The sequence below is a fragment of the Lycium ferocissimum genome, chromosome 9 (genome assembly GCF_029784015.1).
Source record: "Lycium ferocissimum isolate CSIRO_LF1 chromosome 9, AGI_CSIRO_Lferr_CH_V1, whole genome shotgun sequence".
NCBI classification, from domain to species: domain Eukaryota; kingdom Viridiplantae; phylum Streptophyta; class Magnoliopsida; order Solanales; family Solanaceae; genus Lycium; species Lycium ferocissimum.
Window position 1 is genome coordinate 42,243,383 of NC_081350.1, and position 17,363 is coordinate 42,260,745.

General features: G+C 35.7%; 2 protein-coding genes and 1 pseudogene across 2 annotated transcripts; 1 reads left to right on the forward strand and 2 right to left on the reverse strand.

The window, feature by feature from the left end:
• The first annotated feature begins 2,168 nt into the window (after positions 1 to 2,168).
• Positions 2,169 to 3,723, forward strand: LOC132031930 (uncharacterized; annotated as a pseudogene).
• Positions 3,724 to 5,407: 1,684 nt separating this feature from the next.
• On the reverse strand, positions 5,408 to 5,942 carry LOC132030900 (uncharacterized). The gene has a single exon (XM_059420692.1). It carries the CDS (start codon positions 5,835 to 5,837, stop codon positions 5,475 to 5,477), a length of 363 nt encoding a protein of 120 aa, XP_059276675.1. The 5' UTR covers positions 5,838 to 5,942; the 3' UTR covers positions 5,408 to 5,474.
• A 3,878-nt stretch (positions 5,943 to 9,820) lies between these two features.
• Positions 9,821 to 14,702, reverse strand: LOC132030901 (vacuolar protein sorting-associated protein 2 homolog 1-like). The gene is made up of 5 exons (XM_059420693.1): positions 14,613 to 14,702; positions 11,858 to 11,988; positions 11,223 to 11,327; positions 10,265 to 10,525; positions 9,821 to 10,174 (listed from the first exon to the last, which is right to left on the reverse strand). The coding sequence occupies exons 1-5, from the start codon at positions 14,647 to 14,649 to the stop codon at positions 10,037 to 10,039; spliced, it is 672 nt and encodes a 223-aa protein (XP_059276676.1). The 5' UTR covers positions 14,650 to 14,702; the 3' UTR covers positions 9,821 to 10,036.
• Positions 14,703 to 17,363: the final 2,661 nt, after the last annotated feature.

Consider the following 17,363-nt stretch of genomic DNA (forward strand, 5'->3'; position numbering starts at 1 on the left):
CGGAACTACCATCTCCCATGATCAGTCTCAAAATTAAATCAAAGATGCCAAACAAGAGTCCCACCATCAGTTGGTGATGGTTATGTTAGACCTTCTATGAAGTAAAGTTGAAGGGTTATTGTAACATTATTGCATCGCACTCAAAGCAAGAGCAACTGTAGTAAAGGTTAAACAAAAGAATATGATGTTCCCAAGAATAGATTGATCTTATTAAATTTTTATGACATGACAAACCAATGAAAGCTCCTTCTTGTTGTGAATTGTCTTGACCACCTAACAACAAGGCAAAGGTGCCCTTAGAAAAAGTCTGACATAAATAACCTTAGTGTTACCAAAGCAAAATAGGTTGTACTAGTTGACTAAAACAAAGAGGAGGGTAGCAAAATCCCACTCCTAAGGCACCTACTGGTTCCTGATTTGTATGTTATTTTCTCCCGCTCTCCTCGCTAATGTTCGATTTCCTATAAATTGTTTTGCTTGACGAGATCTAGCAGTCACTATCTTTGTTGATTTTTTTTTTTTTTGTGACTGTGGTGTCCGGGTTAGCTTGTGCGCACCTCCACCAATTCACAGGGTATCTTAGATCCCAAACATCCCTCCCGTGTTTTGCCGACCAAGGGATTCTTCTAGTGTTTTTGCACCTGAGACCTTATGATTCTTAACCCACTTCATGTCACATATGCATCTTTGTTTCCCTTTTATGTTCCCCTCAACATCCTCGTGGTTTGCCCCACGCGCCATAGGATTTGCTTCTAGATAACCAACATCCTCCCGTGTTTTGCCGATGTGGGGTTCTCTAGCACCTCAACTGCCTATATAGGATTTGCCTAAACTCAATTGAATTTTGGCGCACATCAACAAGGCTGACGCAGGAGTGGCTCTGATACCATCGGTATCCTGGCCTGCTAGTGACATTGTCTGCTTTGGGCCTAAGCCTGCACGGCATTAAAACACGTCAGTAGGGGGTATGAGAGATCGTCTTGTGGAGTTTTGATGCTAATACTTTGATGATTTAAGTTCCCTGTATTGTGGGTTCAATTGTATCTCTCATGAAGTTTTGCACCAAGCACAAAGTCCTGCACTCCTTCGTTGTAACTTTTTTCTTTAATTACAACAGGCATCTGTAAATTAAATTTTATTTTGAAACTAATCGAATGGTCATAAAAAAAATATGTACAGGAACTTGTATGCAGCACTTGTACGGAGGTAACGCCATAAAGGTTTAGAACTCTTCTTTTATCTGAATCTTAAGGACAGGACCCTACTTGTTTTCAAATTCTCTGGAGTTCCTTTTGTATATTATATGGATGATCCAACTCCGCAAGGATGATGATTGTGAATTGTTTAATTGTCTTTCTCTGAAGAAGAGCTGAAATAGAATCAACTTGAATTTGGGACCGCTATTCGAAATATTTTAACCGTGAATAATGTAATTTGTTTCCTTTTCTTTTTCAACACATGATTGATTTGAGCATCTGATTATTAAAATGAAAGAAAGGAGCCCAGTTACTCCTTTAGAGAAAGACGGTTAAAATGGTAAAATAATAAGGCCGTAGAACATATGTATGTGCTGACTCAGATGTAATCTCCAGGCCAAAGTAATAATTTTTCCATATTAGCACAGATTTGACATAGTATTGAATTTGATATAAGTTTTTATGTGATTGATTTTACATGGCCAATTTTTGCTGCTCTCTTTGCAAAACATCAAGTCTTGGACATGTCCTAAGAAAATGGAAGTGCTTTCAATTGACCAAATGCAATAGGGAGACAATATAATCCTACAAAGAAAAAGAACTCAAAATTATCACCCAATTGGACACGTCTAGAATATTATTTTTTTCATAGTAGCACGATCACTGTAATTGACGCTGCTGAGTTTGACCTTTTGGATATATGTATTAAAGGTCCAAAAGAGAAGTTAGACTCCACTGTTCTAACTTCTAAGCCAGGTATTTGTTTCATCATATTTTCTTGTTTTTGAATCACACCTCTTATTTGGTATTAAGGTTATGTAGAATGACTTATTAATAACTACAACACATTGATCCCATTAAACCACATACAAAAGGAAAAGCAGAAGGTTCTGCAATGCATGGACATTTTTGCTTTCAGTTGACAGAGGAAGTTTTATAGATGATGTTTGTGATGACAATAGGATATAAATTATACTATCAATTTTGACTTGCTCATTATTTACTTGTTCCCAAACAGCTATCTATGTCACTAGCTTAGCTGCGGTAGAGATACTCCGTGCTCGTGAGGGGGGTCAGCAAATAATTGATTCTGTTGACATCGCATGTGCTCTGAGCTTGGGCGAATACACTGCTCTGGCATTTGCAGGAGCTTTCAGGTTGCTACCCTACATAACATTATGCTTTGGGAGTAGCTTATGTCTAGATGTACTTTCTTATCCTTCCCACACTTTAAGATGCAAGTACTTGGATTTCATTATTGACCCACTAATCTGATTGCCTTTGCCAGTTTTGAGGATGGCCTTGCAATGAACTCTGACAATATCTATTCTGTCCATGACGCTGCTGATGCTGCAAAAGTGCAATGGTTAGTGTAATTGGACTGGATTCCGAGAAGGTTCAGAAACTGTGTGATGCAGCTAATGAGGAAGTTGATGAAGCCAACAAAGTTCAGATTGCAAATTTCTTATGCCCTGTAAGTTTCTCCAAAAGCTTTGTAGCCAGAATAAACTCCATACTCCTTGGAATATCGCACCTGGCTAAGCATTTTCCAGTGTTGTTGTTGCACTATCTTTTTATAGTGAAATTGTGCAGTCTCTGGAGGTGTTAAAGGAGTTGAAGCAATGGAAGCAAAAGCAAAGTCGTTCAAAGAACGAATGACGGTATTTCCTTATTCTCTCTAAATGTTAATATAGACCTTGCTGCCGACTGCTGATGGTGTTTGCATCTTAACATTGGATTTAATTGTTCCAGGTATGTCTAGCTGTTGCTGGAGCATTCCACTTAAGTTTTATGAATCCAGCTGTCTCAAGATTAGAAGCTGCTTTGGGTGCAACAGAGATCAGAACTCCCAGAATACCAGTAATATCTGATGTTGATGCGCAACCACATGCAGATCCAGACACAATTAAGAAAATATTAGCTAGCCAGGTAAGAAACAGACAGTACACAGGATTAAGTTGATTAAAGATGGTTGGACACAATCTTCTGGGAACTGTTGATTTGTCATGCTTGACTTCTGCAGGTGACTTCACCAGTTCAATGGGAGACCACAATAAAAACTCTCCTAACAAAAGGGCTAAAGAAGAGCTATGAATTTGGACCTGGAAAGGTGACACTCATGACACTAATCTTTTAGCTAACTGCTATACCCTGATTAGACGAGTTTGATTTAGAAATCAGTATGCACAAAGAGGCAATGTATCACTTTATGACTAATGATCTTATCACTTCAGCAAGTGCTTGATTTGGACCCCAATGTTTGCCAGTATTGTCAAGAGGATAGACAAAGGTGCTGAAACTGAGAACATTGGTGCCTGAGCTTTGCATTGAGAACATCATTGGTGATTATTCTTTGAGTGACTTCGAGCTTGAGTTTTTGAATGTTAACGGCATTATGGGCTTTAAGTAGCATAATAACCTCGGATTAAAATATAACTCTGAACCTTGGTAGATATTAATGTGATGAAACCATACATACTCTACGCGGGTGTTATTGTCAAATCAGTATTTATGTGGTCCCTGATAATTTCACTTTTCTTTCACTTACGTACTATTCTAATATTGGCAAAAGTGATTTTCAAGTTGATTAACCAAACACAAAATGCTCTACAAAACTACTTTTCGAAAAGCACTTTTAAAATAAGCAGAATTTGGAAGTTTAGCCAAACTGGCTGTAAAGCTTTCTGGGCTTGTTTTCTTTTATTCTTCTTATTATCATTGTTATCTCGTGATATTTCATTTTTTCTTTTGCGTTGTACAGGGAGCACTTGGCATCAAGGCAAAGATCATGCTTGATTGGGATCCAAAAGGAAAGCAAGGTCCAACAACTCCTCTTCTAGATCTTGTCACAATCCATCCTCCCAAGGAGGAAGGAGATTACATCACGACGCCAGCATTGGTGCCAACTGATATTCCAGTCTAGGTCCCAGTTATGCAGACAGCAAACCTCATGTTGCATCTTTTTTTAATAGTGTTAGATTGGGCACAAAATTTAATGAACTTTGGAACTTGTGGTCTATATGCGATCATTGCCTGTGTTTATCTTGCTACTTTGCTGCCGATATTTTTTCTTTCTTTCTAGTCTATTTTGGTTATGCGTTGTTGTGCTGCGGGCCTATCGAAATTTCTCCTCTACGAACTTTGGAACTTGTGGTCTATCGATCATTGCCTGTGGTTATCTTGCTACTTTGCTGCCGATATTTTTTCTTTCTTTCTAGTCTGTTTTGGTTATGCGTCGTTTTGTTGAGGGTCTATCGGAAACAACCTCTCTACGAACTTTGGAACTTGTGGTCTATATACGATCATTGCCTGTGTTTATCTTGCTACTTTGCTGCCGATATTTTTTCTTGTTGTTGGTCTATATGCGGTCACTTGTCTCGAGGTGAAAAAGCTCTGAATATTACATCTTAGTTTAAGTTGAGTCCTACTCTTTTTTTTCTTATTCATCTTTGCGTACAGTAAAAACATGTCTAGAGAATCCGTTATTTTATATTGACATTTTTTCTAATGCACCTACGAAGATGGTTCTATTAATGGTTGAATCTTCCCTTAATTTTTACTTTAATTTTGGCTTTTTTGATTTAGTCCATTAGTTGGAAATGAGTTGCTCAGTATCTGGATTTAGTCCTTGCACGATTGGTCTGTTGAAAGAAATTTGTTAGTAAATTTTGTGTTGCAAATGACACTTGAAATAAGTTGAAAATTTATAGAATATCATCTGATTACAAAACATCTTTACATTTTGGCACCAAACCTTGTGAGATCTTCGAAAATCAGTCATATTGATGTTTGGAAGAAAAAAAAAGTATTCGAGATTGAGCAATTATCTTTTGGCAAATATCATTGGGAGTAGACTATAAATCACACAAACAATAAAATATTGTTGCTTTAGCATTCAAATTTTACGTATGTTCACTTGGATCCTCTTATATATCTATGCAAAATTACAACTAAGAAAATACTACCAAAAGTATGGTAAGATGGACTAGATTCTCCACCTTCAACTATGTACATGTCTTAACTCGATAGTATAAAGTGCATCTTTTAGTGAGCCCTACACATTGTAAATCTAAATTAGCCGCATAATTAATTCTTTCGCACGATCTTACTAGCCTAATTCAGCAAGAGCGTTATCACAAGCCTTTGCTATTTCGAATACTAGATGAATACACCGAAAAAAAAAAGCGAAGGAATTAATTGTCATGTAAACATACACAAAACAATACTGGAAAATCAAACAATATCATATATAGATACAATTAAAAGGAAGGCATAAAATTAACCCCTCTTAACAGGATCAAAGTTGGAGACACCAATAATTGCACCAATAATTGCAGCAAGCACAACCCCACCTGACACAATGCTAAGCAAGAAGTTCTTGAGTGATGGTGACACACCATCAGCAGCTTGTGCTACATCAGGTACAACCATTGATGCTGTGAGTACACCTGCTGACAATCCTGCTACTGCCTTGTCCTTAAGTGAAGCCTTGACTACAAACTTAGCAACTTGTTTTGAAGTTACAATTTGTTTTGAGGGCCTAATTGGCAATGGCTTAAAGAAAGCTTCAACAATTGGTTGCTTCTTTTGGCTTGTGTAAGTTAGTGGCATTGCCATTGAAACCATTGAAGAAGTAGCCATTCTTTTGCCTTTTGCTCTGAAGAATTGAATTTTTTAAATTTCTCTCCTCTAAAATGTAAAGAGTATGGTATAGGTAATATATGATGTGATTTTGAGAGAAGAAAAGGTTCACTTAGATTGAGTTGATAAAGAGAGGATTTTTAATGAGAGGTGGAAACTTGATCTTGGGAGTTGGCATATTTTTCTTTGTCCTACGTGGCTAGGTCTTATTAGCCATTTGGTGGATAAGGTTATCTTATTGGAAGGTTGTCATAATTTTATGTTCATGTGAGCTAAGAAAAAACACATGTAGTGTATCAAATTTGAGGACTCCAAACCTCCTCTAGTTGGTTTGCTTAGGGTTTGGAAGCATGTGAGAATCCTAAATTTTAAGTTAAAGGAAATTTGAAGCCTTTTAAAAAAAAATTAAATGTGAATACACGTCCTATTATTAAAATATTATCTCTAAATTTAAACACGGGATATTTAAAGCGGAGTATTTGTTTACTCAATTTTAAATGTGCATAATTCATCTTCATTTAAAGATCAATAAATATAAATATTACATAAAATAATATTAAATATTATATTCATAACATTTTTTTTTTAAATCTTCATTTACATGTCATGAGATGTGGTGGTTGGTGATTTGGTGGAGGTGGCTGATGGTGATAATTGTGCAACAGTGACTAGTGGTGGTTGACGGTAGTGGCTGGTGCAAATAACTGTGTATTGCTGATTGAAGGTGGTCAACTGGTTGCGGTTGGTGATGATAGTTGCGTGGTAATAACTATGCGGCGATGGCTGGTAATAGGGGTTTGCGCGATGGTAGGTGAGTGGCAAAGGCTCGCAAAAGAAGTGATTGGCAATCAGAAGCAGAACCAAGATTTGATATTTAAGAAAAAGGTTCTCACTCAAAAATGTTTATTGGAAAATGTTGTATCAGTTGATTTCTTTTAGCCGTGTTTTTCAGTGGACGCTGCTTGATGAGTGAAAAATATTTGTGGAAGGTTGACATTGGGTTGTGTTTTGCATTGAAAAGTTGATTTCCTTTTTTGAGTGCGAAAAGTTCGATAGTAATGCCAAGCAATTAACAAGAAGTAAGAGTAACAGAGAAATATTTTTTGTCCACAAGTGAGAACTTATTTCTTCATATTCGCAAGTTTACTTATGTTTACATAATTACTACTCCTAGTAGCATTTAAGAGCAGTATATGACCCAATTTGATATGCTAGTAGACTATAGCTAAAAATAGGTTTTTATTCCTTTTAAATTTATCTTATAAGAAAGGGAGGAAACTCAACTGACTCAATACTAGTCAGACAGCCACTTAAATTTGAATTGTGATACTATTAATTGCATAATGATCATTGAACTATACTTCCGTGGCCAAAGGTTAAATTGAGAACGATATTGAAAGTCCACAAAAAAAAAAAAACTAAAAATGGATAGATAGAGTAAAATACAACAATAGCATATCCACTGTAGTCCCACAAATGAGGTCAGGTAAAATAGGAAGGGAGTACATTAAATCAAGAGGGAGGAAAAGAACTATTCTATTATAAATTAAAAACCTACCGAAAGATAAGCTTCACAAAGTTAAAATCAAATTATCAATCAAACTTCCGGTTAAAAATGACAAAATAGGAGCTATAAAATGAACTTTGCCTGAAAAGTGACAGCAAATTTCTTTGACTGCTTCTGTGGAAGAAAGCAAGGTAAGAGATAATAAGCTTAGATGTCAATTTTCAGAAATAATTTAATTGTCCATTTTCGTTATCTTCTTCATCTTTCCACCAGCCTGTTTATTTATTCAACCAGCCTGCATATTCCTTCTTATACTCCTTTGATTCCACGGCTTTATAATTAATAGTAATTCACAATTTTTCCCATATAAAAGATAAAACAATCACACGGATAGAACCGAACTACGGCCATAACGAATATAAGAGTTTAAGTTCTATGTATTAATGGTGTAAAAATGGTACATAACCTGCTATCACAAGTTAAATTCAGTAAGTATTAACAAAAATTACGCTATTAATGTATGTAGCTTAAATCCATATTGATTAATTGTACACTATTTGATCACTTGAAAAATAACTACAACTAACCGTCCATACAGAGTGGGGACTAGTAAGCCTATAAATTATAGTAAGACGGATTGCATGATAGAACATGTTAAAATCCACAGATAATACAAAAAAAAAAATACACTTTATACTGTCATTGTATATAAGTAAATCCATAATATTAATATATCAGTGTCCTAATTAGTTATATATAGCACTAGCTAGTGAATCAAATCAATCCCCTATTATTTGATTCTCAAACAAAAAGCTTCAACTAATCAGCTATATGGAAGAAGCTCCTATGCCTTATACTCCTCCATCTTCTCCTCCAAAACAATCAAACTTACCCAGTTTGTATTGCGCTCTTATCATTGTAGGAACAGCAGTTTTCCTGCTTGGCCTCTACAATTTCATCAGCACTCGATGGTGCAACAATAATAACCACAGGGATCAATCTCTTGAACAAAGTTCACGTCATATTTCTCACGATAATGCTAATGTGAACATAGTGTCCAGTTTCAGGTACAAGAAATAATTAGGAGTTGAAGTTGGAGCAAATCATGATGAGAAGAATAGTGATTATGAATGTGCTGTGTGTTTATCAGTTTTTGAAGAAGGGGAAGAAGTGAAGCAACTTCCAATATGCAAACACTCTTTTCATGCTTCTTGTATTGATATGTGGCTTTATTCTCATATGGATTGCCCGTTGTGTCGTTCTCCGGTGGAGCAGCCGGTGATTTACAGGAATAGTTTCACAAGGCAAGAGGAGGATTCTCGAGATGGATTGATGGTTCAAGGCAGCTCAGTTTAGTTTATTTTCTTTTCCATTTTACTTTTTTTGGTGGTTCTGACTTCTGAGAGTTTTTGTTGATATGAAAGACTGGTTTTGCATGAAGACGTTTGTTGATGAGTAGATCCCAATGGATGTGGTAATAGATAAAGGTGATAGAAGGAAATGCTTGGGATATAGGATGTGAAAAGTGTTAAGAATGATTACTTGCCCGGTGTTGTACATTCATACATAAATCTTAGGGACTTGTTAGTAAGCCTACTTATAATTTCCCCAGGTTCCACTCCTCTTTCTTTTTGTCTGAAGCCATGTTAAGGATTTCTAGAATAGTTATTCAGAGATTACAGTATATCATACTGACGATTAGACTTTGAATAATGAAGTGTGTCCTTTCTTGTACGGTCGATATATGTGAATTTCACGATTATATTAGATTTCATTAGTTTCCGCTTCTGCCAGAGACGTTGTAAATAAGGATTGCATAGGAACTTTATCAATCCCAACAATTCTAAATTTGCATTCGTCCAGTGAAGAAAAAAAAAAAAAAAGACTATCCTCTAATCTCCGAGTTCCACACAGGCTCTGATGTTGCACAAATTCCATAAAATTGCTAATTCCCAATTATCCAAGTAACTTAACTCTCACTTTATAAACTCTTCTACGGTTGTGTTTTTTTGGTAACAATGATGTTCGAGCCAAATTGCACAAATCTCAGCTCATTCCACAAGATATTTGCTACCTCCCACCAAAGACAAGTACTGGATAACTCTGTCCACCAAAGCTTGGACAAATGGAAAAAAATCACCTCACCTAGTATTTTTTATTCAAATGAATTTCAAACCTAAGATCTCATGGTTCTCGACCCATTCCATTAACCACTAGGCCACACCTTTAGTGCATACTCATGTTCATCCATGGTTGGGTTCTTTTGTCATTTATAGCTGTGTTTTACCATATTACTTATGCCCGTTAACTTCGTTAAAGCATAACCCAGGCCAATCGTTTATTTCACCATCATTAACAAGCTAGAGTTATGCTGTTTCTACCTAGAAAAGTAGTGTTCCATTTTTCAAGGTAATGAAAATAACAGCTTTAGAAGATAATGTCATTGCACACGACATGGTTCAAACCAGACTCAAACTTCAATCAACTTCAAACCACATAATAGATCTGCCAGGAACCTTTTTCAATCGTACGTGTTAACTATGTATAATATAATACAAATAGATTCAAGAATAATCAGAAAGCATAGCGCATGCTATGTGTTACAGTGACAGACAATGCCTGATCATGAATTCCAATATTTTCACAAATGTTACAAGACTGTATAAAGTTCCCAATTCATTCTACGAACAATTTACATTTTCCTCAAATTGTCTAACCTTGCTTGCAGATCACTGTCTATCCCTCCGTCGTCATTATCAGTTGCCTCAGCTTGTGCAACCTTGTTTTTCGCTGCTGGAGCAGCCACCGCAGAAGAAGGAGCATTGACAAGCTGCCATTAATTAAAGGACCATGAGTAAATATAGCATTACAAACACATCATATACATCCAAATAGGTGTAAAGGAAGAGTGGTAAAATACCTCATTATTGATGTTAATACCAATCTCATCAAGGACCTGGCTCACCAACTCTTCTGTTTCTTCTTCTTCCTCATCCCCTTCCAAAGCGTCATCAATGGCATCTCCCATCACCTCGCTCACCATTTCCATCTTTTCATTTTGCATCTCAAATTCTTGCATTATTTTCTGCAATGCTGGCAAGTTCATCTGCCTGTTCATCTGTCCCATTGCCTTTGTAACACCTTTCATTGCTTCACCCATTGCTTGTGTTGATTTCAAAGTCTGATATCAATGGTAACATATTTGGGGAAGAAAAGAAAGAGTTAGAAAACAATTGATACTTAGGAACTCTTAATCAATCATTCACACAGCATAAATATTTCTGTCGACCAATTTGCATGTGCCTAGACAATAGAAGAGATCATTATCAGGACATCTTTGCAGTTCCCTTGCAGCACAAAGAAACCTCTTTGCTTCCTCCCCCAAGATAGATATTTTTTTTATTCTTCTACTTCTTTCTAGCTTTTCTTTCTTTCTGTTGGGTTGCCGGGTGAGGTGGGGTGTGGGGGAGCCACCTTTAATTATTTCAGTTTAGACAGAAAACCTGTATCTGGGCATGCATAAGGATTGGTTTACCAACTTCCAGTCTGTAGAATTACTATGCACAAATTTTGTCTCAATGTTCCTCACCAGAGAGGCAATGGTGCAGATTTAATCTAGCTTCATACAAATGAACCAATGGAGAAGCTTTCTGACTTTTTCATGAGCTGGTGATGGGAACTTACTGTTAAGATTGCAGAATTTACTCAAGGGTACTGATTAGCAAATATTAAGCTTTATGAACCACCGTCCCACATATAACAGAGGTTGTATTCTTAATAAATATAACACTTTTCAAAAGGCAAACAGTAGCAATAGCAATAGCGACAGCAGCAACAAGACCAACAATAATGTTAATGATAATGATGTCCATAACTACCTGAATTCTGAGGGAGACACCTTGAAGTTGGGACTTAAGCTTGTAAAATTTTTCAATCTGATGCCTTGTCCTGATAAGATCCTTTGCCATCACCTTCACAGCACCCTAGCATCAAAGAACTTCAAATTACAAATGGGTTTAAGTATTGTTGTTAATCCTATATTCTTGCACTATCTATAGAATAATACATTACTGAACTCAAAGAAACAGAAGTGACATGTGCCTTTTTCCAGGACTCTATGCAGTTGCACTAACTGCATACATTAATCATTTGTGTATGATTATACATTTTACTAAAATAATAGATTTGCTGTTCACCTAATTGACCCAAAGTAAGCATTAACTAAAAACATAAGAGCTGGGTTTTTTTTTTTTTTTTTTTGGGTTCGTCTCTGTGCAATGTTTGATTAACTACAGGATAGGCCTTCTTCTGCACTTCGTTATTTACAGCTAATGTTTAATAATAGTTCAAGCAACTAGGATAAAATACTTATAACAAAATTGCAGGATAGGCTCCTCCATCATAGAATAATCTACCTTCTAAAAAATTCAGCATGTGTGACATTGATTTGAAAAGGGAGAGGCAAACAAAAATGATTTACTAAGTGGGACTAACATCCAGAGAGAAGACCTACCATCTGTCCTTGCTTTGCACTTTTCTTTATCTCTGCAATTAGTTTCTTCTCTTGTGTTTGTAACCCCTGTCTCTCCCTTTCTATTTCTCGGATAGATTTATCAAGCATACGCTTGTTTTCACGCAGGAGCTCTGCAAATGAAAATAAAACATTAAAAACATAATGCAAAGGAATGTTTCAGAAAGGGCTAACAACAATCACATCCCTCAAATTCCAAGGGCATGTCATATAGCAGTACCATGCACCGCTTAAGTAAGAAACAATAAAGGGGGAAGTTAGCAAGTAAAAAAATCTGTAAACTGAGAACTGAGAAGTAGCAAGTAAAGCTCTAGCAGCTTGATTTACCTAGAAAAGCTGTATTCTCGGGCATTTGTAAAACTAGTTCTCCATAGAAGAAAAAGAGCCATCTTAAATTTAACAATAAAATAGATAAGTAAATAAACAATGAGGATCCCACATTGCAATAGTATCACTACCATGTGCAAAGACTTTTAAAAACTTTAGTAGAGGTGTATAGATAAATTAAAATTTCAAAAAAAGAATTAAAAGTTTTCAAAGCTATCCAAAATAGATTGATTTAATGGTAATTTTTCCAACAACAATGAATATTCCATCTCCCAGTGTATTAAAGGTTTTGAGCAGTAATTATAAGAGATAAAGTCTAAGAGATAGAAATGCCCTGGCAACTTTTCCAGCATCAAAAGATTTTGCAAGTAAAATTCTGGTAAAATTCCTCCATAACCCCAAGTCCCAAAAGAAAACAAGACTGAGATTTATTGTGACTTGCACAAAACATGTGAGGCATAATAACAATAAGTTCAGACAAGAAAGGACTGGGAAAGACAAAATATTTGTAGAGATATGATTTGGGATCTGAAATCACTCAAGGAACGCAAAATGTGAAGCTTGTTCTGATAAATAAGTAGGTAAACCAGACACATAATCATAACGTTGCTTAACTTATGATGGCATTTCACTAGTAGGAGGTGACTTCACAAAAGAAAAGTAGCACATGCACTAACACATGCACAACACAGAGAGAACATGCAATAGAAAAACACTGCACTTATCTGAACCAAGTTAGTCTTCATTTTCTTTATGGATGTCAACTTAGTCTACCATGTGTATTTGAATAAGACCAAGACCAATGTTGTCAAAGGCACGCTTAAGCCCTGAAGCGAGGCTCAAAAACATGTTGAGCGCTTCGCCTTGCTTTATGTGCGCTTGAGTGTCATCATCAAGGCTCAAAGACATAATTTTCCTTGCCAATGAGCCTCTCTTGAAGGGGTGACACTAGATAATTCATATTTCACTTTATCGTAATGTTTTTACAATTCCTTTGTCCATATATTTGTTATTCATGCTTATTATTATTAGTCTTGGACTGAACATATATAGATTTGTATTTTTGCACCATTGCGCCTTTTTTCATTAAAGCCCACGCTTTATTTGCGCTTTGCGCTTAAAGCCCCAGCTGACCATAGAGCTTTTTGCCGCTTTTCGCTTTTGATAACACGACCAAGACCAACAAAAAATTTCTATTTGAGTGGTTAAGGTTTAGCAGCAGAAAGTATAAACAAGAGCTTTCAACTTTTGAGCTTTCTTGGCCTTTCGGCTAAAGATCAAGTGTAGTATATGTCGTTTTCAATTTAATATAAGATATATGGGACAACGCACATGATATCCACTCAAACTTTTAACAGGAAAAAAAATTTTCAACATTTTACTTGAGTAATCCCAAAGACCTGCTCACAATCAGCAAAATAGAAAATTTCGACCGTTATACAATCAAGACACTGGAATATGCATAACCAGGAATCATTTGCAGCACAATAAGCTTTTCCTAAAATGCCATCTTAAGAATGCCAAACCTTAAAAAGACAGGACATTAAGGTGGCCAAAGCCAAACTTTTGCCATCACTCTAGCAAAATTTAAAATTTAAACACTCTAAGTGAATTTTTTTATCATCCTAAGTCCACTTATGCAGTGACTGATGTAGAGAGATTTTTTCTTTCGACCATATTTCGATTGTTAATACGATATCTAAGGACCAGTACTACAAAGAGTATTACACCCTCGAGACATCTAAGTCATACAAGTAAAGAGATCTATTCATTGATAAGAAAAAGAAAAAACGTGAACAAGGATTGGATTGATGATAAAATAGAATCCTAAGTCGCGATCAGTGATTCCATTGCTGATGAAGAAAGAGAATTCTTGGTTCAGTTCTCCTATTACGACTTACAAGTTCACAAAACCCCATAACTTTTGACCATACCATGTATGCATAAAAAGAAATACACTAAATATCTATAAATGTTTGAAGCGTAAACCCAATCTGTTATAGGAACTCATAAACTTCAAATCCTCGATCCGCCTACGAACTTATGCACCATTTTGCTTTCCCTAAACTCACTAAACAAAAGCATCAAAACCAGATAATACCTAATTCCACATCAAATAGAGATTCTACAAAATTACAAGCCAACGGTTTTAAACTCAATCTTATAAATTTGACTATCGCAACAAAAGCAAAGCCTAGAATTGAAACTTATAAGTTCTAGATTATAATGTTTTTAAGTTACTGGATTCTAAATTAATCATTTGTACATATCCAAATACAGAGTTTGAATCAAAGCTACTGGACGACGAATAGATCACGTGTCAATTCACACAGATCACCAAAACACATCACGAAATATTTGTAAAAAAAAAAAATCAATTAGATTGATAATTTTTAATAGAAAAAAGAACCTGCAGGTGTTTTTCTTTTGCCGAATAGGAAACTCATCTTGATTGAATGATCGGTTGTCAATTACTCTTCGATTGAATGTTTCTTCTTTTTTATTTGAAAAATGGAATAATATTTTGGATTATTATTATAGGGTAAAAGATGGGGTTTAGGCTTGAGGAAGAGTCATGTTCCACTACGCGGTAATAGTAGTTGGCGAATCCATTCTACAACACGCCCAAGTTAGTGCGCTACTCCCAAAAGGAAATTTCCCTTGTCTTTTAAAATAAAATATAGTACGAATTATGATGATCTAATTAAAAATAAGATATAAATATAAGTATTTAAGATGTTTGATCATTTTCTTAATCCTTCATGATCATTACCTTTTGGCTATATAAATATAATTAATTTAGGCTGAGACGATATTATGAATGATTATGTTCATTTATTAAAAATAACGCACTATTTGTCAAAAAAAATCCTCTATCATACCACTGTCTTATATATATTTTACTGTAAGTTATGTCGGAGGATTATATTTTAATAAAATCAACCTTATAAAGGTGTCATGAGAGATATCATGCCCGGTCAACGAGGCAATCTCTTCAAAACCATGCTACGATTAGGGTATATAACGTATGCGAGACAAATACTAGTCCTTATAAATAGATTAGTCCTCTCGACCGTGATCATGATATCATACTCGGGTAAATAGTTTTTGCAAGGAGTATTTGTGTTTGTTTTCCTTAAGTCCTTTGGCACGTAGCGAGCGGCACATGATATAATTTGCAAAATATTATGAATGCGAAAATATAATGATAAGCGTGGACTAAAGTTGAGAAAATATTTTGCGTGGATTGCCCTTAACTTTTAGGGTGGTCTTCCTAAATTTTAGCGTAATTAGTTTGATTCTTTGTCTTTATTTTTGCCCTTCACAATTAGTCATGATGTTTTCCCGCTTTAATTTTCGGAAAGAATGTTTATACCGGCCGAAAACAAAGTTATGCCGGACCGGCATACGTGCTATCGCTCATACCCCTTTATTTTTATGCCCCAAAAATTATTGACCCGAGATGACCATAAAATTATTATAGCAACATAGTATTTACTCTGTCTCTTATATATTATGATAGTATCACAGAGGACTTCTTTCGTTTCTTCAAAAACAATTTGTTCATGAATTCAACCTTCTATGAAATCCATAAGTGATATAATTGGATTGGTAAATCATGCAATTTTTGGCCCTGCGCTAAGAATTAGGGTGGTGTCCACCAGCTGTTTTAATGCTTTAATGAGATAATCCTCAATCTTCCGTGATACCATCATTAAGATGGTTGAACTTGAGTCGGCCAAACCCTTGGAAAATCGCTTTAGTCCTTCAACGACACTCTGGAAGTGTTGTTCTTAGCCCCCCGATCCATGATATTTGGGGAGTTGAAGAAGAAAGGTAAGATTTGATCATGATATGTGTTATAAAGGTTGTATGCATGTTGTCAACTACTGGATGAAAATCATGAAATATGGCATGTTGGAGTGGAGGTTGTGAATGTAGTGTCTACGATACTGTGTGTGTGTGTTGTGTTGTGTTGATATAAATATGTTATGATCATTGTAGAGAATGAATGAGAATCATCAATAAATATATGTTGTGTTGCATTTTATGGAAACGAGTATTTGTGTTGTTTTCCTTAATTTTTGTCCTTTGAAAAAGAACTTATGTAATTTGTATATTGATGAGAATAGCATTGTTAAGGCACATGATATATGTTATAGTTGTGTTCTCGGGTTCGGGAAAAATATTGTTGATGATGCTTAGAAAATATTGTTGGTATAGTAATTGATAAAGCATGTTGGCTTGAAATAGGACTAAAGTTCAAATGACCGGATTTCATTTTTTAATGTTGCTAGGTTGGCTTGTTGTTGTTGTTGTTGAGGTGGTCTTTAAATTTTTTAACCCCTCATAATTGTGGTCTTTAAATTTGAGGTATGTAAAGCCCCCTTAACATATCACGGTCTTTAATTTTTGCCCTTTCGCGTATGTTGATATGATGAAATATTGGCCTTTATGTCTTCGAACCCCGAGCTTTTAAAAGAGTTCGCTACGAAATATGCTCGTAATGGTATGGTGTATGATGAGTATGTTTTTCTTACGGGTTCGAACCCCGGCTTTTGAAAGATAAATTTAAAAAAAAAAATCACAAGGCAAGGTTTGAAGATCGCGTGTTCATTGATATTCGGCTATTGTCTTAGTTTGGAAATAATAGTTCGCTTTGGTTAAGGGTTTGTAATAACCAAAGTTATTTGCGCGTATGTTATGTTGCGATACCATGGGTATTTGGCCTTGTTATGGTTATTCCTTATCAGCGGTATGTTTATGTATGCCGGTATGTGGTGTGATGCCCACATACACGATTTGTTTTCTTGAGAAAAATATTATAATAAATAAACATTTTGGTATTTTTGGATATGTACTTCGTTCGATTATGACTCGATTTGATTATTGTTAAGCGCATAATTCTAAAAAGTATGCCCCATAAGACATAACTTCTTCTTAAGACGTAGATATATTCTCCCGTTGTGTATGTTGTGCGTTACGCGCATAACTTTTCCTTAAGACATAGACTTTGTTCGGATGCGTTGAGTAAGTTGCAAACTTTTAGTTGCCTTGCCGACGGGGTTTGTATGCGTCGGTTTGGAGGTACGTCGACACGATTTATCTAAAGTCGTTTGTATGCCAAATCGATTGATGACGCGTGTAGATTTTGGAAGAT

Excerpts from the sequence above, each read along its gene's own strand:
- LOC132030901 (XM_059420693.1), bottom strand. The coding sequence starts at position 14,649 with ATGAGTTTCCTATTCGGCAAAAGAAAAACACCTGCAG. Across the intron at positions 10,526-11,222 it reads GTGTCTCCCTCAGAATTCAG|ACTTTGAAATCAACACAAGC; the intron begins GTAGTTATGGAC and ends CATTGATATCAG. Across the intron at positions 10,175-10,264 it reads GTATTAACATCAATAATGAG|CTTGTCAATGCTCCTTCTTC; the intron begins GTATTTTACCAC and ends AATTAATGGCAG.
- LOC132030900 (XM_059420692.1), bottom strand. The coding sequence starts at position 5,837 with ATGGCTACTTCTTCAATGGTTTCAATGGCAATGCCACTAACTTACACA.